Source organism: Ovis canadensis, chromosome 3, assembly GCF_042477335.2.
Source record: "Ovis canadensis isolate MfBH-ARS-UI-01 breed Bighorn chromosome 3, ARS-UI_OviCan_v2, whole genome shotgun sequence".
In the NCBI taxonomy this organism is placed as follows: Eukaryota; Metazoa; Chordata; class Mammalia; order Artiodactyla; family Bovidae; genus Ovis; species Ovis canadensis.
Genome location: NC_091247.1, coordinates 14,055,363 through 14,081,543, shown reverse-complemented (window position 1 = coordinate 14,081,543; position 26,181 = coordinate 14,055,363). Strand labels below are relative to the sequence as shown.

The 26,181-nt window shown below is 50.0% G+C and overlaps 1 protein-coding gene across 2 annotated transcripts in view; it reads right to left on the bottom strand.

The window, feature by feature from the left end:
* Positions 1-23,385: 23,385 nt before the first annotated feature.
* Positions 23,386-26,181, bottom strand: part of TTLL11 (tubulin tyrosine ligase like 11) — a 268,323-nt gene continuing 265,527 nt past the window's right edge. For both annotated transcript variants that reach the window (XM_069582544.1, XM_069582546.1), the window contains one exon: positions 23,386-24,237. In XM_069582544.1, the coding sequence (XP_069438645.1) occupies positions 23,942-24,237 (296 nt within the window). In that variant the 3' untranslated portion in view covers positions 23,386-23,941. The remainder of the gene's footprint in view (positions 24,238-26,181) is intronic.

Here is a 26,181-nt window from a genome sequence, read left to right as displayed (position 1 = left end):
AGATACCACTCTAATGGCAGAAGTGAAGAGCAACTAGGCCTCTTGATGAGGGTGAAAGAGGGAAGTGAACAAGCTGGCTTAAAACTCAAGATTCAAAAAACTAAGGTTATGACATCTGGTCCCATCACTTCATGGCAAATAGATAGGGGAAAGTGGAAAGATTTTATTTTCTTGGGCTCCAAAATCACTGTGGATGGTGACTGCTGTCATGAAATTAAAAGACACTTGCTCCTTGGAAGGAAAGCTGTGACAAACCTAGACAGTATATTAAAAAGGAAAGACATCACTTTGCCAACAAAGATTCCTATAGTCAAAGCTATGATTTTTCCAGTAATCACATATGGATGTGAAAGTTCGACCATAAAGAAAGCTAAGCACCAAAGAACTGATGCTTTTTAACTGTGGTGCTAGAGAAGCCTCTCGGGAATCCCTTTTACTGCAAGGGGATCAAATCAATCAATCCTAAAGGAAATCAACCCTGAATATTTATTGGAAGGACTGATGATGCTGAAGCTCCAACATTTTCACCACCTGATGTGAAGAGCCAACTCTTTGGAAAAGACCCTGATGATGGGAAAGATTGATGCCAAAAGGAGAGGAGGGCAACAGAAGATGAGATGATTAGATAGCATCACTGACTCAATGGACATGAATTTGAGCAAACTCCAGGAGATGGTAAAGGACAAGGGAGCATGGTGTGCTGCAGTCCACAGGGTCACAAAAAGTTGGGCATGACTTAGTGACTGAACAACAACAAAACAATATAACCCAGCATGCAGTTACTCAGCTGTGTCCAACTTTTTGCAACCCCATGGACTGTAGTCCACAGGCTCCTCTGGCCAGGGGATTCTCCAGGGAAGAATACTGGAGTGGGTTGCCAAGCCCTCCTCCAGGGGATCTTTCCAACCCAGGGATCTATCCCAGGTCTCCTGCATTGCAGGTAGATTCTTTACCATCTATCAGGGAAGCCCAAAAATAAACTATACTTCAATTAAAAAAAAAAAAAGGTACATGCTCCCCAATGTTCATAACAGCAATATTTACAAAAACCAAGACATGGAAGCCATCTAAATGCTTGGCAAGAGATGAATGGCTAAAGTATACAATCTATATATACAGTATATATATTTACTGTATAGCACAGGGAACTATATTGAATATATTGTAACAACCAATGATGGAAAAAAAAACAAAAAAGAATCTATATATAGACTCACAAAGAGTTGGACACAACTTAGCAATTGAACAACACTCTATATATACACACACACGTAAAACTGTCTCACTTTGCTGTATGCCTGAAATGAACAATATTGTAAATCAATTATAGTATAATTTTTAAAATATTGTTAAAAGATAGATAAAATGTTAAAAAAAAGATGGAAAGATTTGGAATGATGTTCTGATATATTATGTATGCAAGTCAAGCTGTAGATTGGTATACTCATTCTTTTCGAGAAAATTATTTGGACATGACTGAGCCACTGAACTGAACTGAAATTACATCACCTATAATAAGGTGCATAGAAGAACTATGGGAAAGCAAACACATACTATTAATGGTAACTTCCTCTGAGGAGTGGGGCTCAGCAGGATGGAAAGGAAGACTTGCATTTTCTACTTTACATTCTTATTATTGTTTAAATATTTTATGACCAGTCTTTATTTCTTGTTTTGATATGGAGCCATTTAAGAATAAATAAAACATATCCATATAATGAAACTCCATACAATAAAACATATAATGCAGCCACTAAATCTGTAGAGGAATAATAAATAACACTGAAGATGTTAACAATATTTAGGTATAAAAGCTGATAAAGAATAATGCGTTCAGGAGGATTCTAGATTAGTTTTAAAAATCTATTTTCAAAAAACATTCTGGATTAGGAGATAGTAATGTAGATCAAGGGAGAAGGCAATGGCACCCCACTCCAGTACTCTCGGCTGGCAAATCCCATGGACAGAGGAGCCTGGTAGGGTGCAGTCCGTGGGGTTGCTAGGAATCGGACACAACTGAGCGACTTCACTTTCACTTTTCACTTTCATGCATTGGAGAAGGAAATGGCAACCCACTCCAGTGTTCTTGCCTGGAGAATCCCAGGGATGGGAGAGCCTGGTGGGCTGCCGTCTACTGGGTCGCACAGAGTTGGACGAGACTGAAGCGACTTAGCAGCAGCAGCAGCAGCAATGTAGATAAGAGCCAGTGCTCAGGCATAAGGGAGGCCTGGGCTTGCTCTTTACGGCTGTTGACCAGCCTATGATCTTAGGTAAATTGGAAACGTCCTCAGTCTGTTGCCTTAACAGTTGTTCAATTGCTCAGTTGTGTCCAGCTCTTTGAGATCCCATGGACTGCAGCACACCAGGCTTTCCTGTTCTTCACTGTCTCCCAGAGTTTGCTCAAACTCATGTCTATTGAATCAAGATGCCATCCAATTATCTCATCTTCTGTCACTCCTTCTCCTCCTGCTCTCAATCCATCCCAGCATCAGGGTCCTTTCCGATGAGTCAGCTCTTCACGTCAGGTGGCCAAAGTATCAACATCAGTCCTTCCAGTGAATACAAGGAAATGAGTTGATTTCCTTTAGGACTGACCGTGAAGTGGTGGTAATAGTGTCTATACTATAGACAGCTACTGTGGAACAATTTGCTGAAATAATGCTTGTCGCTCCAATACTCAGCACCAAGATTGACACATAATAAATAAGTGCCATGTGCTCTGGGAGCAATAATTATTATTTTAACAAAATCTTAGCTATTATTAAGGACATATACCAAAGTGTTAACAAAACACTGACCTAGAGATAAATGAGAAAATGAATGACTTTTTATTCCTCCCCACCATCTTGGGGCTTAATCATTACTTTTTAAGTCTTTTTTTCTTTTTTTCTGACCATACTTTTGCTTTTGTAATAAAGATACATTTAAAAACTAGAATATCTCAAGTCAATAGCCAACATCATCCTTAAGAGTAAAACATAACAGCCCTTCCCAATGAGGTAAGAAACAGGCTTAGATGCAGGATTCTGCCACATTTCAAGGCAAAAAGGCAGGAGAGAAGATAATTATAACTATTGGGAAAGAGAAGGCAAAAGATAGGGTCATCTTGGAATTTCCCTGGGAAGCAGCCAAGAAGTGCTCCTGGTTCAGTCAAGTGGCTGAATACACAATAAGCACACAAAATTGAAACTGCTTTTCCAGACACCAGTTGGTGCCTGTTAACAGGCTGGGCCTGTAGGTGTAAGAGGCAGGGGGACAGGGGACCTCCAATCTGGACAATCTGGTGAGGTTTTAGGCACAAGGTAGATGGTGGGTGTGCAGGAAACGACCAGTCTCCAGAGTACACCTCCGTTCCAATGAATGGTACAATTATGCTTCGCTGTTACTGAATTTGTATTAAAACATTTGTGGATTCAACATAAATGTTTAACATTTACTGCTATTTTTGTGACTCTCCATTGGCATCTTTTTCATATATCCTTGAAACATCCAGAAAGCAAATTAGCCTAGGATGTATTGCCTTTTGAGAGGCCCAGCCAATCAGAAACATAAATAGTTATTTTTCCCTAGGATGGTAGTTTGATTTTGGCCACGCCCTCCCGGTAAGCCAGTGACTCTGGTACTGAGAGGACCGAGGACCCCACTCACCTGAGGCACAGAGTCCCTGGGGAAGGCTGGGGTGGGTTCCTGGGGTGTCCACGCTTGGCTGATGTGTGAAGTTTGGCTTCGTGCTCATCGGGGAATCAACACTGCCCTACTGGAATGAGACCTCCCTCCAGATCTGAGTTAGATCTCTGGGGAGTCTCTGGAATACTTTCATAATGTTTCTAGGCTTTACCTGAATTATAAAAGTAACAAACACTTGTGTTAAAGGAACATTTTTTTAATAGGTAAAGCATAACTTTCACACAAACATAAGTTGAACATATATTTAGTGTTTTTAACTCATTAATTGATTTCCCTGGTGGCTCACTGGTAAAGAATCTGCCTGTCAATGCAACGGATTCAATCCCTGGGTCAGGAAGATCCCCCCACCCCGGAGCAGGAAATGGTAACCCACTCCAGTATTCTCACCTGGAAAATTCCATGGACAGGGGAGCCTAGCAGGCTACAGCCCTTGGGGTCACAAAGAATTGGACATGACTGCGTATGCACATCTCATTCATTAAGGAGGCAACCAGCCAGCTGTCATAACCAATTCAAAGGAGAATTCAAACAGCCACACTTACAGAGGCAACCACAGATGCTGAAAAAATTTTACAAATAGAAACACAGGACTAGTTCATCCGCAGGCAATAATCAAGTGTATTCCACCAGGCAGAGTTTATTTTGGCTTCTAAGGACAAGTATCACATGTATTATGATCAGTTTTTTTAATAATATAATTGACAGAGCTGCACAGTATCTCAAGGGCAATGAAACTGGTTATGGATTTAGGAGGCCCAATCATCTTTTTTTATTTCAATGTTTTTCACTGTTTTTCCTGACTCCCTTTAAAAAAACAAAACAAAACGGAAATATACAAAGTTAAAAGGGACTCTGTCATCCACAAATCCCTCTCTCTATGGCTATCTGTTGTTGTTAGTTTATCGAGGCTTCTGGAAGACTTCATTTCTGCGCGTACAGATGGTTGTTTTCTTCCTAATGATTATTTTTGCACATTGTCTAAAATGTCAAGCCCTAGGGTCTTAAGTTTTAAAAGAAAACTTTGGATTTGGAAAGAATTTCAAACTTAGAGCAAGTTGTCTAAAATCAGCAGCATAGAGAACACCCATGTGTCTCTTAATAGATTACCCTATTAGCGTTTGCTTTGTTGTTCCTCACTTATCATTTCCCACCCTCTTTCTCTCCACACACACACACACAGGTTTTTCTCCCCCACCCCAAATTCCTGATGACAAGTTACATTTGTCCCAGCCCTTTACTTCTAAAAACTTCAGTGAATATTTAGTAAGATTAGAGATATTCTCTTACATAATCACAGAATACTCACCCACCTCAATTTAACATCGGTACAGAATTTTCTCTCATCTAGCGTTCACATTCCAATGTTCTCAGCAGAACCGATAAAATCCTCTTATACTATTTCCCCCCCACCCCCAGCACAGGAGCCAGTCTGGGGGTCAGAGATTGCATTTAGCTGTCATGTCTCTTTAGCCTCGTTTAATCTAGAACGCCTCTATGATGTTCTTTATCTTTTACGGCATTGACGTCGGAAGAATAGGACCAACCATTCCTCCCCACACTCCCTTTTAAAAATAGCATTTTGCATTTGTCTGATGTTTCCTTGTGACTAGTTTCTGGTTATTCGTTCTTGGCCAAAAGACTGCAGAGAGCATATGGAGTTCCTTCTTAGAGTAAGGCATGTGGAAACACCTGATGCCTGCCTATCCCTCCCTGGTGATATTAATTTTGATCACCTCATCAGGGGGTGATCCAATTTCTCCACTGTATATTTACTGGGTATTTTTTAAGTCTTGCTTGCAACTAACATGCAGTCCGTGGGGAGATAGTCTGACACCATACAAGTATCCTGCTCATTACCAAAATTCAGCAACACTTAATGATGGAGTGATCCAGTCTTTACTAGGATGATTGCAAAAAACTTCCTCTTCAATGGTTGACCCAGATATTTACTGTCAGCAAAGGTCTTCCCTTCTTCCCAAGTCAGTGTGGACTCAAATGTCTGTTATTAAGGGCTTACAGTTCATTATTCAACTTGATTGTTTTCGTGCTCAAACACTCCCCAGTTTGGCCATTGGGAGCCCCTCCAAGCTGATGCCCCTGTCCTGTGACACGCCTTCAATGCGGGTTTTGAACATTCCCTTACTTTCTAGCTCAGGCTCATCTTGTACCTACCCTGCCCCAGCTCTGGGATTAGTCATTTCTCTGTGGAACTCCGGGGAATGCAATTATAGGCCAAGATCTGAGAGCTGCTAGAATGTCCTTTCTTTTTGACCTTTCCAGCAAAGAGCTAGGAAACAAGTATACATTCAAACACATATACATGTGCACAAATTTGCATCTGTATCTCTAGTTCCGTGGAATCTAAAGTTTAACAAGTGTTCCAAGAGACGCCTGTGTCAGGTGTAGGCTGCTCAGAGGAGGGGGAGAGGGAGCTGCTCCCAGACCCTTGCCCCCAGTTGTGGTGGTGGGGGGTGCAGGTACAGCCTGAATGGAGGAAGAGATGAAAACTCCAACCTCGAGGGCAAATTCCCAGGGAGATTCCTTCCTGAGCTGTCGTCTCCACTGGCAACAGCGAGTCTTACTTTGCTCTGCATGGTACAGCAGATCTTAGTGTGTCAGCCTGCAGAAACCTCTCCGTAGGTTCTGAATGATGCTGAAATACCTAAAATGATGCTTCCTTTATACTGGGAATGTGCCAAGAAAAAGGTGTGACTGGAAAACAAACTTAGGATTAAAGCATGTCATTGCTTAGAGTGAAACAGAACGCATGTGCTTAAAAGTCAAAGTCATGGTCCTTGCTAGCATATCAGCTTGAAGAATTATCCAAGAATATTGCAAAAGACAAATAACTGGAAATTTGGAGAATTAAACCATCATACTAGTAGAAAAGTTGGCAGAGGATATGAAATGGCAAGTCACAAAGAAGGAATACAAATGGATAGTAAAGAGAAGAAAATATGCCCATTTACACCAGTAATTCAAGAAAAGCAAGTGACTATAGCAATGAAAATATTTTTTGGTTCGTAGTGTTTAGGTGATAGAAACTAAGGAAATCAATCTAAGTAGAGAAAAATACATAAAACGTTAAGAAAATATAGGTGGGATTCCGCTGTATCAGAGGTCACATCAGATTTTCAAAGTGAATTTGTTTTCTGTTATTAGGCTGCAGGATCCAAGTTCATTCAACTTTGTACACTTAGCACCTAACACCACGCTAGGCACAAAGTAGGGTTCATAAGAGGAAAGGTCATATTTCTTGACCACAGAGCAATGAAAGTAGGAATTAATAACAGTTTAATCCACTGCTTGGAAATTCAAAATATGTGTAGAAGTGTATACGTGAGTCTACGTGTGTATGGGTGAGAGAGTCAGGCACACAGACTGTGATGGGTGTGGCAGGGGTCTGTGTAGCCTACATGTTGGGATGGGAGCCAATAACCAGGGGTGTGTTTGAATGTGGTTCTGTCCAGGTGGTCTGGATATCAGTGTGGGTATATGTTGGACTGTGCCCCGCAGGCCTACACAGCTTGTAGATGCCCAGCCTCTGGACCGAAGGAAAAGAGTCCGAAAAGAGCCACAGAGACATCAGTGGCTTAGTGGACCAGTCCAGAACAAAGGGTCCTGGAGCAACACCCCACAGTGTGCAGCAGATGGCAGGCAGGACATGGTAGCTCCTCGGGGGAGGAGCAGGCTGCCATTTATGGGGGAAATTGACGTCAGACTGACAGAGTTACGGGAGAAACCAGCAGCTGGGGCACGTCCCTCACTGCCCCTCAGGTTAACGACTATCACGAGGGCAGATCATTTCCCTTTAATAAACTAGCTGCTGCTGCTGCTAAGTCGCCTCAGTCGTGTCCGACTCTGTGTGACCCCATAGACGGCAGCCTACCAGGCTCCTCCATCCCTGGGATTCTCCAGGCAAGAACACTGGAGTGGGTTGCCATTTCCTTCTCCAATGCATGAAAGTGAAAAGTGAAAGTGAAGTCTCTCAGTCGTGTCTGACTCTTAGCGACCCCATGGACTGCAGCCCATCAGGTCCCTGCATCCATGGGATTTTCCAGGCAACAGTGCTGGAATGGGGTGCCATTGCCTTCTCTGCAATAAACGAGCAGGCAGAGCCATTCTGGCCTAAGGACTAGAACAATCACTAGGAGCTAAGATGCGCAGGTGATAGCGTGCAGGAGAAGCAGGGCCTGGTCGAGCTGGGACTACAGAGAGAGTGAGAGAGCTGCCGTCTTGAGGGGCCTAACCACACACCTCTCCCCTACATACCCCGCACAACCCTTACAATTTTTTGGTCGGCCCCTCTTTAGAGATATCGCGTAGATCAGGTATGCCGAGGTGCACTGCAACCAGAGCCCACAAATGCAAGCCGGATACCAGCACTAATGAGGATCAAGAGTAAGCCAGGCACTTATCCAGTCAATTTTTCATGGCAGTCCAGAGGAGGAAGACCACAGCCTGTCTGTAAAGCCAGCAATCAGACTCCTTTTGCAGAGGCCACTGTTGTCGCCCAGTCCATGAACAGACTCTCTCCACCCAGCCTGGAAATCTAAGATGTTTAACAGGCATGATACATGGGAGATGGTGATCACTGAGCAAAATACAAGCAGTGATCGCATCCTGAGATGACGTCACCCCTGCCGGTAGCTTCTGTCCTGCAGCGTCATATCACATAACAACCGACTGCAGGGCTAATACGATGTTTTCTCCAGTAGGGGAAACCTGCCCTGTTCCCCACAGGGTAGGGAACCCTAGCCACCAGGGACTTACCTGTTTCAGCCCCAGAACCATCTCATAATGTGCTCCTTTCATAAGGGCAAAAGTGAGTGACTGTCCTGACCAATAGCTGAGCTCGGATGGTGACTAGTTACCTCTGGGTGAAGGTGGCGTAAGCCCTGGGATGATAACTGCTGGAATGCTCAGTGATGGTTCCTGGTCCACAGCTGAGAGTGGCTCCCATCTCTATGATTACATGGTCTATCATGTTTTCAATTAACTCCACAATAGTGGGGCTGCAGGACAAGCTGAAACGCCAGCCTGTGGCATTCTTATCAGCCCATTTCTCAACTTCAAGGTGCCTCCTCGGTCACTATTGATGTCCATGGTTGTCCCGTATGGTGCACCCAAATGTTCTAGATCCCCAGTAGTGGATTTTTCATCGCTCAACCACTTGAATAGGCCTTTTGTAATGTCTCTCACCTGTTGTAACACACCATAGGCTGCGTATAACTTTGCCCCCTCCTGTGGCTGAGACCAGAAGCCCCAGGCTCCTCTATTATTTTGCTGTTGCCATGGGCCCCAACAAGTCCATTCTGGGTAGCTAGTTACTGTCTCTGAATTAGTGACCCTAAAGCCTGTGTCTGTAGTTGTTTAGGGGTGGGTGGGGGTATCTTGTCTTTCCCAACCAGAGAACACCCAGGTATTTGATAGATAACCTAGGTCCGTGCATTTTGTCTGTACTCATCAACCATCCCCATGGGGTCAGATGAGCCAGAAGCCCGGGGGTACTACACTTAAACTGGAAAGAGACTGAGGTTAACAGAATGTCATCAACATGGTGGGAGGGGAAGGTAGCTCTCAGGGCGGTCAGGGGTTACAGGGCCCCTGTGCTAGGGGACGGCCCCCGCCCCCGATGACTCCACAAGTGTTGGTTCCCTCTCCTTATTTCCACAACTCTCGGTGCTCATGGGAGTTTCCTCCGCTTCCTAGAACGTGCTCAGCCACTCAATTGTGTCCGACTGTTTGTGACCCCATGGACTGTAGCCTGCCAGGCTCCTCTGTCCGTGGGACTTCCCAAGCAAGTGTACTGGAGTGGGTTGCCAGTTCCTCCTCTAGGGGATCTTCCTGAGCCAGGAATCAAACCCTTGTTTCCTGTGTCTCCAGCATTGCAGGCAGATTCTTTACCACTGTGCCACCTGGGAAGCCCTTGCCTTCCTGGCTGACTTACCAATTACTGGGCTGCAGGCCTGCAAGCCTACACGTTGCCCAGCCTTGAGACGGAAGAAAGCGCCTGGATACAGCCACAGAGATATCAATGGTTTATCGGATAGGGGATCTTACACCTCCGAAACAACACTCCACTGTGAGCGCAAGCAGGGTGTGGCGGCCATCTTGGCCACTCGGGGGAGGAGGAGGCTGCCATTTATAGGGAAACTGACTTCAGGTTGGCTCATCACCAGGGAAACCAGCGGCTGAGGCCCATCCCTCACAGTGCCTCAGGTTAATGACCATCTCAAGGGCAGATGGTTCTCTTTAATAAACTAGCAGTTGGAGCTGCTCTGTGGTCTAAGGACTAAAACAATCACTCGGGGGTAAAGAGGCTCAGGTGATAGGGTGGGGGGGGGAGCAGGGCGTGGTCGAGCAGGGGGTGCCCAGAGGGCCAGAGAGCTGCCACCTTGAGCGGCTGATCATAAGGGATTTGCCGCAGTTCAGTCTGAGCAGAGCTGTGACTGGTGCGCAGGGCACCTGCTGAAGGCAGATGCCCAGCCCTGCGGGGTCCCAGAAGGTGGGACAGAGGCAGACAGACGTAGCAGGCTCTGGCCAGGCTGTGGGCGTCAGCGGCCAAGTCCCTGGCTGGCCTGTCCATAGGTGCTGCTGCAGCAGTGGCCAGGGGCCAGGAGACCCGGGGGCAGGGGGAGATGAGCAGGGAAACACAGGACAGGGGGTAAGAAGTGTGGGGGACAGGAGGACAGTGCAATGCCTCGAGACCCTCTCTCTGCAAGCAGCATCCAAGGTCAGCCCCCAGCACTGGCCCCTGCCCCCCTCCCCGCAACAACCTCTCCCTTCCCAGTCATCCCCTCTTCCCTTCAAGCTGTAGACAGGGAGTGAGTTCAGGGCCCTCCCACCCCCACTGGAGGTGTGGGGGAGCGGTCCTGGCAAGAGGGGGGGGCAACGTGTTCATTATAGGAAATGAACAGCACGATTGCATTGTAATAAATCAGCGCAGATTTCCGAGCAGCACGGGGTCTCGCGGGCTCCGTGGGCCGTGGAATTCAATATGATATGCTTCAGCCTGTCAGCTAATGGGCTGCTGCTGGATGCCACGTGATCCAACCTTCCCGGGGACGTTAAACGATGCTGAAAAGTGGCCCAGATTTATTTATTGGGGCGGTGCTTGCTCCTGCCTGTGGGTGTGTGGGGAAATGACAAGTTGGGAAAACAGGTCTTTGTGAGCAAGGTGGGAGGGGGTGGGGTTTTCCAGTTGCCCTGGAGCTTGGGCAGACAATCTGGGGTCTCCCCACTGGCCCTGCTGCTGGGGTGCGTCCCACACCGGGGCTGTCTCCAGCTCACCCATGCCCCATAATGCAGAGCATCAGCTCTCCACCTGTTAAATCCTTTCCTTTGATTACTGTTCCCTCTCTCAGCTCTCCTTCCTTCATTCATTCCCAGAACACTTCACCTACTACGTACTGAGTTGTACTGGTGGGTGCTACCAGGGCTGCCAATGGGATGGTCAAGGCCCTGCCCTCCTGGATGGAGGGGAGATGGCATTAAATGATGCCGTGAGAAGTGCCATCAGTTCTGCCTCCTGCAAGCCTCTTGAATCTGTGTCCTTTAGCTGCTGCTACCAGCACTCCTGCACACCCTGCCAACCAGCCTCTCCACCCTACTTCGTAGTCCACTATCCAAATCTTATCTTTCAAGCCACAGTTAACCCCTGTCCAAACATCAGCTCCAGGTGGGCAGGGCCACGTTGGTTTTGCTTGTCTCCTTGCCTCCCCTGGGGCGGGCATGGGGCTGGCCCAGGGAAGGTGCTCAGGAGCTAATGACTGGGAGGAAGAAGCAGGAAAGAGAGGAATGGTTGGCTAAGCAGGCCTTAGCCAGGTCAGAGGGGAGGAGCTGGAAGAGCTACAGATCTTCACGGGGTGCGGGGTAGGGGAACCCAGAGGGGCCACAGGAGCCAGGCAGGAAAGTGCAGCTGGGAGGACCAATAACCTTCCTGGAGAAGGACTGTTGGTAGCTGGAGGCCTGGAGGTGCGTGGAGCAGCAGGAGGTCTTGCAGGAACCTGGGGGTGGGGGCAGAGGATGGTGCAGGGGAACTGTCCTCCCTGGAGGGGTTGAGGGCTGGCCCAGATGGACGAGGGGAAGGGTCTGGGGTTTAGGAGGAAGGACCTGCTTTAGAGTGTCCATCCCACTGGCCCCTACAGACCAGGAAGGGTCCCTGGGCCCCTGCTCCCCTGGGCATGCCCCGTGGCAGCGGTGTCTGTGCCCACCGTGTCCTCCTGCAATGCCGTCCCCAGGGGATTTAGAGGGGGGAGAATAACCTGCCCCTTAAAGGGCTTTCATTTATAATCTGGAAAGAGCCCTAGACCTACTAAATAAAACGGCCTCAGTGCAGACTCGCAGGGGTGACTATAATTACCTGGGAAGAGCCGCTTTGCTGCTCTTTTAAAAAAATTGTATTTTTCAAAGTGTTTAAAGGATATTTATACAAAACGACAGCCTGTTGGGTAAGTGCACAAGTTTACATTAGGCTAAGAAGGCTGAGGGGAGGCTGGCTCTTCACCTCTCACACCTTATGTCCACTGGGTTTGGCAGGCAGAGGCCCCACCTTCACAGACTCGCAGATACAGAAAATAAACTAATGGTTTTAAGTAGGAGGAGGGGCAAGACAGCGGAGGAGAGAAAGAGGTATAAATTATTATGTATAAAATAAGCTACAAGAATATATTCTACAATACAGGGAATATAGCCAATATCGTATAATGACGATAAATGGAGTATAACCTTGAAAAATTGTGAATCACTGTACTGTATACCTGCAACTTATATAATATTGTATTTTATGTACTTATATACATCAACTATACCTCAATGTTTTAAAAATTTCAAAAAAATAAAAGGCCTGCCTTCACTCAGGCCCTCATTTATTCATTACACAAGCATTTCCTGAGCACCTCTGCTGACCGGGGATGGGATCCAGACATGAATGCTCATGGCCTTACCCCAGAGAGGAAAGCATCGTGAGGTGGGCTAAACGGACACACCAGTGCTGGCCACCCCCGCCCCCCCCCCACCCCCACCCCCACCAGCCAAACTGTGACAGTGAGGTCAACTTTGCAAAGGAGGAAGCTGGCCATCACAGAAGAGGAAGTGTGTCAGGGGTAGAAGGAAGATCCTGTACGTAGCCCTGGAGCAGTGGAAGAGATGGGCTTTGAGAAATGGCCAAAGTGTATTGTTTAGTGGCTCAGTTGTGTCTGACTCTTTGTGACCCCATGGACTGCAGCCTGCCAGGCTCCTCTGTCCATGGGATTTTCCAGGCAAGAATACTGGAGTGTGCTGCCATTTCCTTCTCCAGGGGATCTTTCTGACCCAGGGATCGAACCCTCATCTCGTGCCTTGCAGGTGGATTCTTTACCGCTGAGCCACTGGAGAAGCCCAGGGGAATCCTAAACTAAGGTTCCTGGCCTTACCGGAAGAGGGCAGCCGCTTGTCAGGCTGTGCCGCTATTCACCTCCAGGGGGCGCCCCCGAGACCTTTCTGCAGATGTCATTGCCCCTTGCGCAGTTCAGGACCCTTACGGCTGCATCTGGTGGTCCTGTTGGTGGGACTGTGGAAAGCTGGGCCTCAAATGGGCAGGTCCCCCAAACCAGGTGGGGAGTTTGAGCTGGCTCCAGGTGGCAAGAAGCTGTTTTGCATCTCTAGGAAGGAGGCTGACACAGTCAGATTGGCATTTCGGAAAGGCCACTCTGGCAGTCTGTGGAAAATGTGTTGGAGGCAGAGAGACAGTTGGCTGCTGAAAAATGGCCCATATAGAACACATATTTTGAAAAAAAAAATGACAAAAGGCTAACTCTTTTCATCTGCAAAGTGATGCTACAAATCAACAGAAAAAGACCAATAGGAAAATGGGCAAAGAGCAAGAACAGCCAGTTTGTAGAAAAGGAAATAGTAATGGTTTTGTAACACAGAAGAAAACTTCTCAACCTCATTCATGAGAGAAACAGATTAAATCTATGAGTGATGCCATGTTTTTTCACCCACCAATGGGCTGTTAGCATATTGACAACATACTGTATTGGGGAGGATGGGGTGATCTGGCCCTGAGCTCGACAGGCCTATAGCTTGAGTTGGCTTGCTGGGCCACCTGTCCCTAGAACTGAGGACCCCAGAGTGCCTGAGAAGGCACACACTCTGTCTGGATTCCTCTTCTATTCTCCAGTGCTGGCTCCCAACCCTCTCAAGGGGAAATTTCAGTGACCTGCTATGGACTGAGTTTTCCAGGGGATAGGAAGTTTTCCCCAGGAGCTTGGAGCTGAACTGCAGCCAAGCTACAGACTCTAGGATTGGAATTCTAGGTGGGAAGATCCAAGATAGTCCCAGAATCCCCTGCAGTCTCAGGAACCTACATGCCCTCCATCACGCTGTGCTTCCCAAACAGAAAATCCATGATGGGGGCGAGATGAGATGCTCGTGCAGCTGTAAGAGAAACACAGTTGTTTTCTTGTAGTAGCAATTTTATTTGAAGATGGAAGGAGAGAAAAGCATTTTTATACTAAAACAAATATGAATTGAGGAAAAACCATACTATGCGTCCACTGAGTCCCATTTCATTTTTTGCAACATGGATACACAGGAAGAACACATTGCCCAGTATCCCCTGCGCTTAGGTTAGGGCCAGGTGACCAAGTTCTGGTCGAGTGCATGTGGGTAGAAGTGAGGTCAGTGCTCCCTGAACAACCCACTCCTGCAATCCTCCTATCTTCTCTTCTTCTCAGAGGCACCTGGGAAACCATCCTTGAGGGGAAAGAGCCCAGGCAGGAAGAAGCTGGGACTCTGTCCAAATAAGTGTCATCCTTGACCTGGTGAGATTTGCACAAGGAAGAATGAACCTCAGGGTGAAGCCGCTGTGACTTGGGAGTTGGCATCATATGAGTCAGCGTCCTGACTAACGTATGGATATAATATGGAGCCCAAGGCAATAGTTACAGGACTTTTAAAGGTACGACATGAGGCTTCAAGTAAGTAGCTGCTCACGCCTGGCATTTCAGCCATGCCCACAGACTTCTGACCTGCCGATCTGGGCTATATTTTTCTCCAAGACCGTCAGGGATCGAACCAGTGACCCACTGATGCCACAGCCACTGGCCCTGGAAATGGCTCAAAGCAGATCTACTTAAGCGCCCGGGGAGGAGCTATTGAAGTTGCATGTCCAAGCAGATCAAATGGCCAGTGCTTGATGACTAGAGCCAAGTGAGAAACAAACCCAGCGCCAGCCTCCAAAACCATTCTCTGGAGCATGAGGGAGAACGATCCAGCTCCTGCTCAGACTCCGGGGTGAAGCCACCCAGTGACTGGTCACTGTTGCCAGCCCGATGCATGCCTTCCAGGGTCCAGGTGGCTGGAGCACCACAGGAGCCATGGCTGGGCTCAGGGGGTGGGGGGAGGAGGTTGCTGTGGTCATGACTTCAAGCCAGGTACTTCTCCCAGACCCCCAGCTTCCTCTCAGGTGAAAAGTTGGAAGCGATGATGATGATGATGGCATTTGAAGCTTTTTCCTTACATGCGACCGCAATATAGAAAACAGAAGAACAAGCAAAGAACAAGCCAAAAAGAAACAAACAAACCCGGAATTAGCAGAGCTGCTCTTGGCTACCATGGAATCTACTTTAAAATCTTTGAACCAGAGGCTGATGCTGGCTTCTGCTCTTCAGATCCCCTTATTGAGGAGGCCTGAGTGCAGATCCCTCCCTTCCCCTCGGTGGGCTTCCGGTGCCCAGTCTGTGAAACTGACATGTTGGAAAGGCTGTGGCGGCGGATAGAATCTTGTAACAAAACCCAGGACTTAGCAAGAAAGCTGGAGCTGCCGGCATTTAAGACAGAGTTGGGTCTGAGCCCTGACAGGCACCACCACACGCCCAGGGCATCTGGGGGAGGCAGAAGTGGAAAAGGCCCCTGGAAGGTGTGCCCAGGCTGGCTGCCAAGGGCCAAGGCTGTGCTAACCTCTCGTGCAGCTGGGGGGGGGGGGTCTCCCCACCTGGTGGGGGGACCACGGGTGGCAAACCTGGGTTTTTCCAATAGGGAGAGGGGTGGCAGCTCTACCCCACAGCCAAACCATGACCTGCAGGCACAGGAGCTAGGACCAAGGGGCTGGCACAGAGGTGGAGCACGAGGCATGTGCAGGGTCTGAATGTTTCATTAAATGGAGAACTTTAGGGGTTCCTGGTGGGCGGACAGAGCCCTCCTGAGTGCCGCCCACCCCGACCTCCACTGTGGAAAACGACACCTCTCTGATGCCAGTGGGTGTAGTTTCTAGGGGGCAGAGATTCCACTTGATTTATCACTCAAGGCTGTGTACCTTTCTTGTCCCACCACATGGTCCAGAGGCTGGAAAGCGTTCTGAGCAGACCTCGGCTGCTCTCACAGGGTCAAGGGCAGGGGTGACACCAGGATGGGGCCCCCGGGTGTGTCAACAGCCCCAGGTGGCCTCTTAGCTGCAGTCTGAACCCTCCGTTTGCCAGGGAGCTGCCCTGCCCCAAGCCTCCCCATGGGAGGAGGCAGACCTTGCTATGCACCCCCACCCATCCTGATGCTGTGTGCAGTGGCCGCTGCACCCACAAAGCTGGGAGGGGCCACCCTCTCCCCCAGGGCCATCGCTCCGCCAGTCTCTAAGAGGTGGCCAGACTCTAGGGACCCGTCACTCCCTCCCTTGGGAGACTGACCCCAGTGGATCAAGCATTGGGGGCTTTTCCAAACTCCTTTCTCCATCTCCCCCAGAAAATCTCACAGGTTCCTTGAGGCATGATTTAGCTCCCCCTACCCCCAGGCAAACATTAACCATTAGGGAAAGAAAAAAAGTAAAAAAGGATCCCCTTTCTCCTCAACTGACCCCAAATGAACAAGCCCTGTCCATCTTGCTGGGTTTGCTGCCACAAATTATCACGCAGAAGAAATGGCTGGTACTTGGCAGCTGTTTCTACAAGGGGCCTGTGTGCAGCAGCACTCTGCTCAGTTTTATTATTGCCTTTTACGAAGTTTCCAAGACAACTGAGGCCAAGCAACAGAACCTTGACTTTATGCGCCATGAAAATTTAATAAAGAATTTTTTAAAGGCTTTTAAGAGGCAGAAGCTGCTGTGGCCCAGCAGCGGAGCCCCCACAGAGGGAGGAGGCGCGAACACGCGGCCGCCCGCCAGACCTGGAGGAGCCGGGCCTGTCAGGGCCCTTCGGCGTGGGCAGAAGTGATCTCTGGCTTCTGTCTAGTTCAAGCCTATGGAGATTGGTCCTTTGTTCAATTAACATTTATTAAGACTGCCCGGTGCCAAGTCCAAGCCAGGCTCTATCCATTGGTTATGACCCACGTCCACAGTACAGGCCAGGAAGCAGGCAAGGGGCTGGAATCACTGGTCCGTGGTGTGGTCACATAGCCAGAGAGCCACAGACACAGCCAAAGACCCTCTCAGGGTCCCTGCTTGGATTCTTGTTTTCCTTGTTCTGATGCTGAGTGTTCTGAAGGGAAATACCCGTGGCCAGCTCTTTTCATCACCCAGCTCCTTGCCTTGTTTCTGCAGCCTGGGAGGGGGTTGGGGGGACAGGGCGAGGGGGGGACATGGTGAGGGGCAGGCAATGTCCCCATGGCCCGAAACCACCATCCTCGTTGGACTCTTAGCAACCGCCTCCGCATCAGAGGAAACATTCCCCACCAGCCTCCCGGTGAGCATGTTATATCACTCCAGGGCTGCAAAGACCCCCTTCCGTCTGCTCTCTGAATAAGGCTCAGAAGCAATTTGCTAGAAATGAGCAAAAAAACATCAGGAATTTTGCCATTTTATACCAAAGCTCAATGGTGCTCAGTGTGTCTGTGGGCGCGCGCATGCATGCATGTGGAAGCTGTGTGCTCCGTGGATTTCCTAGTTACAGGAAAAGCAAGACTTTTGGTTACTAGAGATGGAGGTAATTGACTGTGTTGCCTGCTCTGCAAAGCTCCTTTGCCCTGGGAACAGAAAAAAAAAAAATTCGAATTTATTTCATGCGGGAGAAATTCATATACCATATGGGAAAATGTTTCCCATATCTGTCAGACTCAGTGGGAGATGGGCAAAAATATCAATCAGGGCAAGCTGGATTTTAGGTTAAAATGCATCTTGCTGGGAGAGGAGAGCTCTGAGCCACTGATGGGGGAATTGCATCATCTCTGAACTTTAAGGAAAGGGGCTCAAATGCCAGACAGTCAAGCCTGGTTCTCAGTGCCGGGACTGAGGAGTTTAGGGTATTTATCAAGAAATGAAAAAAAAAGTTTAAGCTATTTTTAAAGTAATAGTCTGCCAATCACAGGGCAAACTCCAGGTGTCAGAGGAGCAGCAGAGACCATTTTTTAGCCCTCATGTCTTCAAATATGCAAGGAAAATGAAAGAGGGTGGAGCAGGAGGGGAGCTGAGTGTCCCGACTTCATTTGTCCTGATGGATTACAGCATTCAAGGAGGAACCTTCTCCCTTTATCCTTTTACACTTCGCAGGAAACCAGAAGCCAGTCTGAGGATAACACGGCATTCCAGCGCTCGGGTCTGCAAACCGCTTTCACGCATGTTATGCTTTCCAGCTTTCATCTTTTGTTCCCAAAGTGAGAGCAGATGTCACCCCCTGGTGCAGCCGAGGAACCTGGACCCTGTAGAGTGTATGGGCAAAAGAGAAGGTAGGACCTCCACAAGCTGAGCCCCAGAACCCCAGGACTAGCAGAACCCTGGGACTAGCTCTCTGAGACATGGGTTTCTGCATCTATGAAAATGGAGCCAAACCCCTCTCCCTTCTGGCCTGTAGGCCTGTCAAGGCTCCATGCAGAGCAGTTATGGGGCAGAGAAGGGGTTGGGGGCTGGGCTCTGCCTTCCACCAGTTGTGAGGCCTTAGGCAAGTCACCTGGCCTGGGCATCAGTGCCCCTAGCTGTGAAAAGAGGGCAGTGAGCAGCCTCATCCTTTGTGGGGTCACTGGGAGGATCAGACAAGAGGATGGAAGCAAAAGTACTGTGTAAACTGTGAAGCATCAAACAGATGTCACTCTCTCGTGGGAAATACTCTTGGTTCTAGAAACGCACAGAGCGCCATGCCAATGTCTGGGCTCCTCCCGAGCCTGGCCGTACTCACCCTAACTACATTCACATCAGCATTATCTGCTCTGAACTAACCAAGCCCCTACAGAGGCTGTGGAGCTGGAGAGACAGGCCAGATGTCTGATGGAGAAGCCGTGGTGGACACGATCCAGCCCGGTGACCCTCGGTCTCTGAGACTGAACGAGAAGGGGATGCCCATGGGAAATGGAGCCCACACATGGATCTGGGCACAACAGAACTGGGAGAGACTGCCCAGGGTCAGAGGAGCCACTGTCGTGCCCAGGACACGGAGGTGTTCACAGACCCAACCCTCAGGGCATCTGCAGGGGGAGAACTCAGGCTCCTTCCCCTGGTCCTCTGAACAGTCCTGGGATTTTAACTGGTACCTGAAGGGCCCCAGCTTGGTGCCCGAGCGGCCAGTGTCAAGCCATCACCCGCCTGACCGTGAAGGAACTCACAGCTTGGTGGATGCGTACACCGACACCACACGCAAGCATGATCACAAAGGACCTTCCGGTTCTCACGAGGAGGAAGAGAGGGTGGCTCATTGCTTGAGGGATGGCAGTGGAGACACGTGAGCTGGACTTTGAAAGATAAGTGAGTTTCCACCTACTTGTGGAAGCTGGACAGCAAAAAAGGCTGAGCGCCAAAGAATTGATGCCTTTGAACTGTGGTGCTGGGGAAGACTCTTAAGAGTCCCTTGGACAGCAAGAAGATCAAACCAGTCCATCCTAAAGGAAATCAACCCTGAATATTCATTGGAAGGACTGATGCTGAAGCTGAAGCTCTAATACTTTGGCCACCTGATGTGAAGAACTGACTCATTGGAAAAGACCTTGATGCTGGGAAAGATTGAAGGCAGGAGGAGAAGGGGGTAACAGAGGATAACACGGCTGGATGGCATCACCGACTTGACGGATATGAGTTTGAGCAAGCGCCGGAGTTGGCAAAGGATAGGGAAGCCTGATGTGCTGCAGTCCATGGGTCACAAAGACATGACTGACCAACTGAACAACAACAAGTTTCCACTGGGCAGAGGGAGGGTCCAACAGAGAGGACAGCTAAGCCTGGAACGAATGGAGCAGATGCAGGCCCTGTGACCCCCTCCCATGGGGTCAGGAACCAGCACCTTCTCTCCAGAGTGGTAACAACAGACACAAAGGGCTGTGGAGCACAGAGGCTGCTCCTGAGATGTGGGGGCTGAGCATGGATTTAGGGTGGAAAGGGAGGAGGGGACTTAAAGGTCAAGAAGCTTGGGCTTAGTCTGGGAAAAGAGGAGGGTTGACAATTAGGGGATTGTGCAATCAGCATTTTGGTTCTGAGTTCTTCCTGAACTGATAGGGATGCAAGATGGTTGAGGGGGTTAAGAGGCAAAAGACTGATGCAGGGCAGGCCAGAGATGATAAGGTCTGAGCTGGGAGAGCAGATGGAGGGCAAATATAAGGGACTTGGGAGTTCTGGGGATGGAGGCGCCTGTCTCCAGGAGGTCCTGCCTCTGCACCTGGGGAGGGGTCCACTGGGACCAGCACTGCTAACAGTCCACCTGCATCCTTCACAAGCCCCTGCTGCAAGCTCCATTCTGCCCAGGCTGTGGAAATGGAGCTCCTGACAGCAGAGGCAGAGAGGCCAAGGCCAGCCCCTGGGAGGCAGGAAGGAGGGGAGCAGGCAGGGCCAGCCCTGAAGAGGGAAGGGTGCTTTCCAGGTGCATCAGAAGAGGCACGGCAGGAAAGGAGGGGGCGGGCAATGCTCCAGGGATGCATGCAGCCCAAGACGGACGAGGCTGAACCTGATCTCTTCTATTCATTGAACCCGCTCTGGCTGCGGGCCGTGACAGTGGCAGGGTCAGTGCGCCCGGACTGTGTGTGAGGGGGGGACCAGCAGGAGGGGGAGGAAGGGCAGGAGAGGGTAGGGGGAAAGAGGCACAGATGGCATCTGTGGGCCCTTCTTGGGGATGGGCCGATCCTACGAGCAGAGAACAGGGACTCAGCTCCACACAGAGCATCTCTCTTTCCGGAGGAAGGAGACGCCTGCTCTTGTGATCACTCCAATTACCCCCTACGCAACGAGCAGCTAATTACCGAAGGGGATAAAAACAGTGGGACTTCCTATTAAGCACGCGGCGGTGGGGGATGTCCCCGATCACTCACTCCAATAATGGAGCAGCCTCTGGTTCTTCCTGATCAGTGGCATCGAGAAAACACAAGGCCCGCTCTGTCACTTGCTGACCTCCTATACTACGGCAGCCTCGGTTCCCCAACGCTCACTGAGGGCCACGGGGCTTCTCAGGCCCTGTCCTGCCCTGGAGGGGCTCCTTCTAGACCGTGACCACCCAGCAACCATGCCTCTGGGTGAGAGGCAAGGGACGATGGGAGGACGGTCCTCATCCTAGGAGCGGAGATTCACCACAAACAAAGCAAGGGAATTCAGCCTATTTAAAAAAAAAAATTAATTGATTTAATGTACTCTCGGCTGTGCTGGGTCTTTGTTGCTATGTGTGAGCTCTCTCTAGTTGTGGCGAGCAGGAGCTGCTCTCTAGTTTCCGTGTGAGGGTTTCTCTTGTTGCAGAGCGTGGGCTCTAGAGTGCAGGCCCAGTAGTTGCGGTGTACGAGCTTAGTTGCCCTGTGGCATGTGGAATCTTCCCTGAGTGGGGATCGAACCCATGTCCCCTGCACTGGCAGGCGGGTTCTTAACCACCGAACCAATAGGGAAGTCCCCTAGAATTCAGCCGACTGATTTTTTTTTTTTTTTCTAAAAAATCAATGTGTTTGGTTGGTTTGGAGCCTGATGATGGCATCCCATTTTGGCAAGTGCATGCTTTCTGGAAACTGACTTCAAGAAATGATATCTGCTGCTCCCAGCTGCTAATAAGCGTGCAGGGACCATTGAGTTGGGTCGTTTGCTGTAAAATCCATCTGCTGTGGTCACAGGCTTCTGGGAGAGTGGACACAGGGTTTTCAAACTCATTTTCTCACAGTGGACAGTTTAGGAATGCTGATGGCCCTGACCTGTGACACCAGATGGCGCGGCAGTGTGCAGAGCCCTGGGGGTCCCCAGGCAGGAAGGACCCACCAGTGCTCTGTTTGGAGCTGGATTCATACTCACCTGGGGACACAGAGGGGATGGGCTCTGGAGTCGACTGACAGACCTAGACCGATGCCTGACCTACCACGTGACCTCCCAGGTCTTGTTTTCCCCTCTCTGAAAATGGGAACGGCCTTACAAAACTGCCCCTGAAGACTGGGAAACAGAGCCGATGACACCTCTAAAATGTCCCCACTTGGGAGGCACTTGCTGCTTATTGGGCACCTCCTGTCCCTCCCACCTGTGGCCGCCTCCTACTTTTTGCTGAGAAAATAGAGGCATTTATTTTCTTTATAGAAAGACAAAGTCTCCCATCACTTAACAGCCCAGCATGGGCCCTGCAGGGCTCGGGGACTACCAGGGCCCCCTGGGCTGTGGACGGGCTACAGACCTGGGTCTGCCCTGGGCTTCTAGGAGAAAGAGGGGAGAAGCAATGGGATGAGGGCATCACACGGGAGCCACCCTGTGGGGGCAGGGGAGGCAGACTTCAACCTTGAAGGAATGGGCGTCTGGCTAGAGGGAAGGTGAGGCAAGGATCAACAGACCCCCACCCTACCCCCTAAACTGGCCAACAGCTGGAGCGATCTTAGATGAACAGCCTTCCCTTTGGGCTGAAAAAAATTCCAGAGAGGATGACTCCCAGCCGTGCATTTCAACAGACACTTTTTGAGCACCTACGAGGGACCAAGCTCTGTGCTGGACCGTGACGCAAATGCTCCCACTGGTTGGAGTGAAGGGGATTTGGCTCAGAGACAGGGAGGAGTGTTAGGAGGAAGAGGAAAAGCAGGGGAAGGAAGATGTCTGTGGGGGTCTAGGACACATCTCTGACACTGACACCCATGATGCTTCCAGGATCCTACATTCGTGAGCATTTTCTGAGCCCTACTGTGTGTTGCCAGGCACCATGCTAATGAATGCCATCCAAGACCCTTCATTCTCCTCCGTCAGAGCCTGATGGTAAGCTCCTTCCAGGGCCCTCCAGGGTCCTTTATAAACGGGGACCTTCTGGGAAGGGCCATGTTAACCCCAAACCCAACAGTGCTCTGGGGAGATTGGCTGTGCGAGGGCAGCTTCTCGTCTGCCTGTGGTCAGCGGGCCCTGGATCCTGACTTGCCTGTGGCCATCTTCCAAAGTGCTCCCTTTGGCTGCTTCTGAAGCTTCCCCCTTGAGATGGGGAGGGATATCTGGGGACATGAATGGAGACAAGGGAAGGGTCTTATTGAAGGGAGAGCATGACTCCCCTTTCCCCAACACTTCTAACGTCAAGCTCTGACTTGCTCTGATCCTTACGCAGAGCTCATCGACACATTCCTCCCCTCTGAAGCCCCCACCTTCCCCAGGGCTCCCCGCACACTCTGGGCACACATGGTGATCGCCCCACTGTGGAGAGCTCTGATTAGAGGACACATGACCGGGGAACTCCTGCTGTGGGGTCAAACCAAATGGGACAGAAGGTGGCTCACAGGCTCCAGCCAGCTCTGAGACTCCGGGAGCCTTCCTGAGCTACCTCTCAGTGAAATCTGCATCTTAATGAGTAACACACAGAACACTGCTAGCAACAGACAAGCTCATGAAATCAGCCAGGTCGGTCTGTTAACTGCACCCACGCAGCACATGATTGGGGTGGGACAGCGTGCAGGCCTCCTGGGTATTTCCACTTCATTTTCACAGAACAGGGTGGTAGAAGTCAAACATGATGTTCCTAGGCTCTAACCATATTCTCTCTGGGGGGCCCCCGGGGCAGACCCCAGACTCAGCTGCCTCCAGTTCTTTCCTCTCCATGGCTCTCTGTCTTGAGGTTGTTGGTGCCCCCCACCCTGCCCCAAACACAGCAGCTTTTTATCCCCAGTTGTGGCTTCCGACGAGCCCAGAAGAGAAGAGGCCATCTGTCACATTTTGGATATCATATGTCCGCTCATGGCTTGCGAGCAGGTGGGCCACCAAGAGGTGCTGGGGAGGAGACTGGGTGAGAATCAGGCGGGCTCGCCAAGCGCAGCTCAGCGGAACTCGGAGACGAGGAGCGGGATCTCGGGCTGGGACATAGCATCCTGCCATCTCTCCACCAGCAGGAAGCCCGGGGGTGGCGTCTTTCGGGCTCAGCCTTCTTCCGGGAGGACAGAGCGGCCCTCAGGACACAGTGTGCCTGGAGTGGGAGACCTTGTGGGCACCGTCTGTGCAGGGCTGGGGCCGGCCCTCGGCCGTCGGGGCTGGAGGCGGGGCCTCCTGCGGGGTGCCGCTGGGCTGGAGCCTGCTCGCCGACGACGTGCCGCTGCGGCCACACACCAGGCGCTTCTCGTCCAGCAAGGACAGGTGGTATTCACACAGGTCGATCAGCGAGGCCACCTGCTCGTGGAGCGGCAGCATCTTGAACTTCCTCTGGGCCAGGTAAAAGAAGGCCTCCACGAAGGCCTGCAGGCACATCCCTGCGGACGAGAGATCGGCGTTAGGGGGACGTGGTGCGCGCAGGCGCCCGGGCTTCCCGACGCCAACCACCAGGCTCTCTCCCCACCGCTGTTCCCTTTTGGAGAGGAATCGGCCATCTCAGCCTGCCTGACCAGCGCCCGGCCAGCTGGGCGTTCACAACCACTTGCAGATTCACCCTTTAAGCTGCCCTGTGAAGAAGGTTCAATAACCCAGTTTTACACATGGGGAAACTGAGTCTCAGAGAACTGGAGAGACCTGGGCAAAGTCCAGTGGTAGAAAGCAGTAGGGCTGGGATTTAAACCTAGCCCAACGCCTTATTCCCTTGCATCGCCATCAAATGTTCCCATTCAAACCCAGCCCACAACTTTTATAATAAGGGAGAGGGTATGAAGATGAGTCCAACGTGATGGCCATTCTATATGGAAAGTGCTAGGCACTCAGTCGTGTCCAACTCTTGGTGACCCCATGGACTGTAGCCGGCCAGGCCCCTCTGTCCCTGGGCTTTCCCAGGCAAGAATACCAGAGTGGATAGCCATTCCTTTCTCCGGGGGATCTTTCATACCCAGGGATAGAACCTGGGTCTATTGACACTGCAGGCAGATTCTTTATCATCTGAGCCACCCAGGGAAAGCCCTCAAAGGCATGTCAGTTACATTTCTCAAAATCCACAAATTGTACCTGAAGTTAAAATCTGTGCATTTTGCTACATGTAAATTTTACCTCAAAAAGTAAAACATACCTGACCCCTTCTCTATACTCATAACTATATTCTGAAAGGTATTAATAGGAGACCCCATTCTGCGCCTGGAAGGTGCTTCTACTTTGCCTTGTAAATTCCTACTCGTTCTTGGGATTTGAGCTGAAAATCACTTACTCAGCAAAACCTCCTCTGAGTCCCAGGTAAGATCCAGCCCCTGGTAGAGGCTTCTTGCCTTTCTCTAGGTAGCACCTTTGGTGGCTAGTTCAGGGTTTTATTTGCGCGGTTCACTGACAGTCTCTAGCTTCCCTGCTGGACTGTGGGCTCCAGCTCACCTCAGTGCCCCCAGTGCCAGGTCCCCAGAAGATGCTCGATACAGAGGGACTGACTACATGAGTGAATGAACGAATGAGCCACCGCTAGGCGCTTCACAGACATGCCTTTGCAAGGTCACTATTATGATGTCCCATTTTACAGATACGAAAACTAACCATCAGAAACGCTGAGTAACTTCCCTAAGGTCACACAGCCAGAGAATTGTGGCTTGGAAATTCATACTCTGACTCCCAATTCTCTTAACCAAGTTGTGCCTCGCAAAAGGTTCTGAGTCTTCCCAACACCCTCGTGAAAGTAAGCTCCATGATCCAAAATCATGGGGCTCCCTGGGCTCCTTGGGGAAGATGGCTGTAAGGCTGGACCAAACGGCACATGGTATTTTTAGAGAAGCCAGCTCCCACTCGGCTAATCCACAGCTTTCCAGGGGCCTTGCTTCGTTCTCAGATATATTAGTTGTCTGCTCTGTCACTGTAGGCGGAAGCCTGGCCTGGAGTTCGTAAATATTGGATGATATATAGACCCTGGGATCTGAGAGATCTTTTTGTGTTGGAAACTTGAGCTGAGCAAAGACGTTGCTTTTTTGTTTTGTTTCTAATCTTCTTCTAAGTCCATCAAAGCTTTTTTTTTCACTCAGCTTCTCTTGACTCCAGACGTTCTACAAGTCCCTTGCTTGGTCTTGACAGGAGCTGATAAAAGAACAGTAACCCTTTTAATGTAAACAGAGGCCTGGTACTGACCGAGACACAGGGGATGAGGCCTGAGCCTGTATGAAGAGAGAGACGTTTTCTAATCACTGACTCTGGGCCAGGGCCCTCCTAGGGTGTACGTGCATGTGTGTGTGTGTGTGTGTGTCACAGTCAGTGGAAGGGTCCAGGACACGCAGGCTGAAGAGGCTGCGATCTAAAACCAG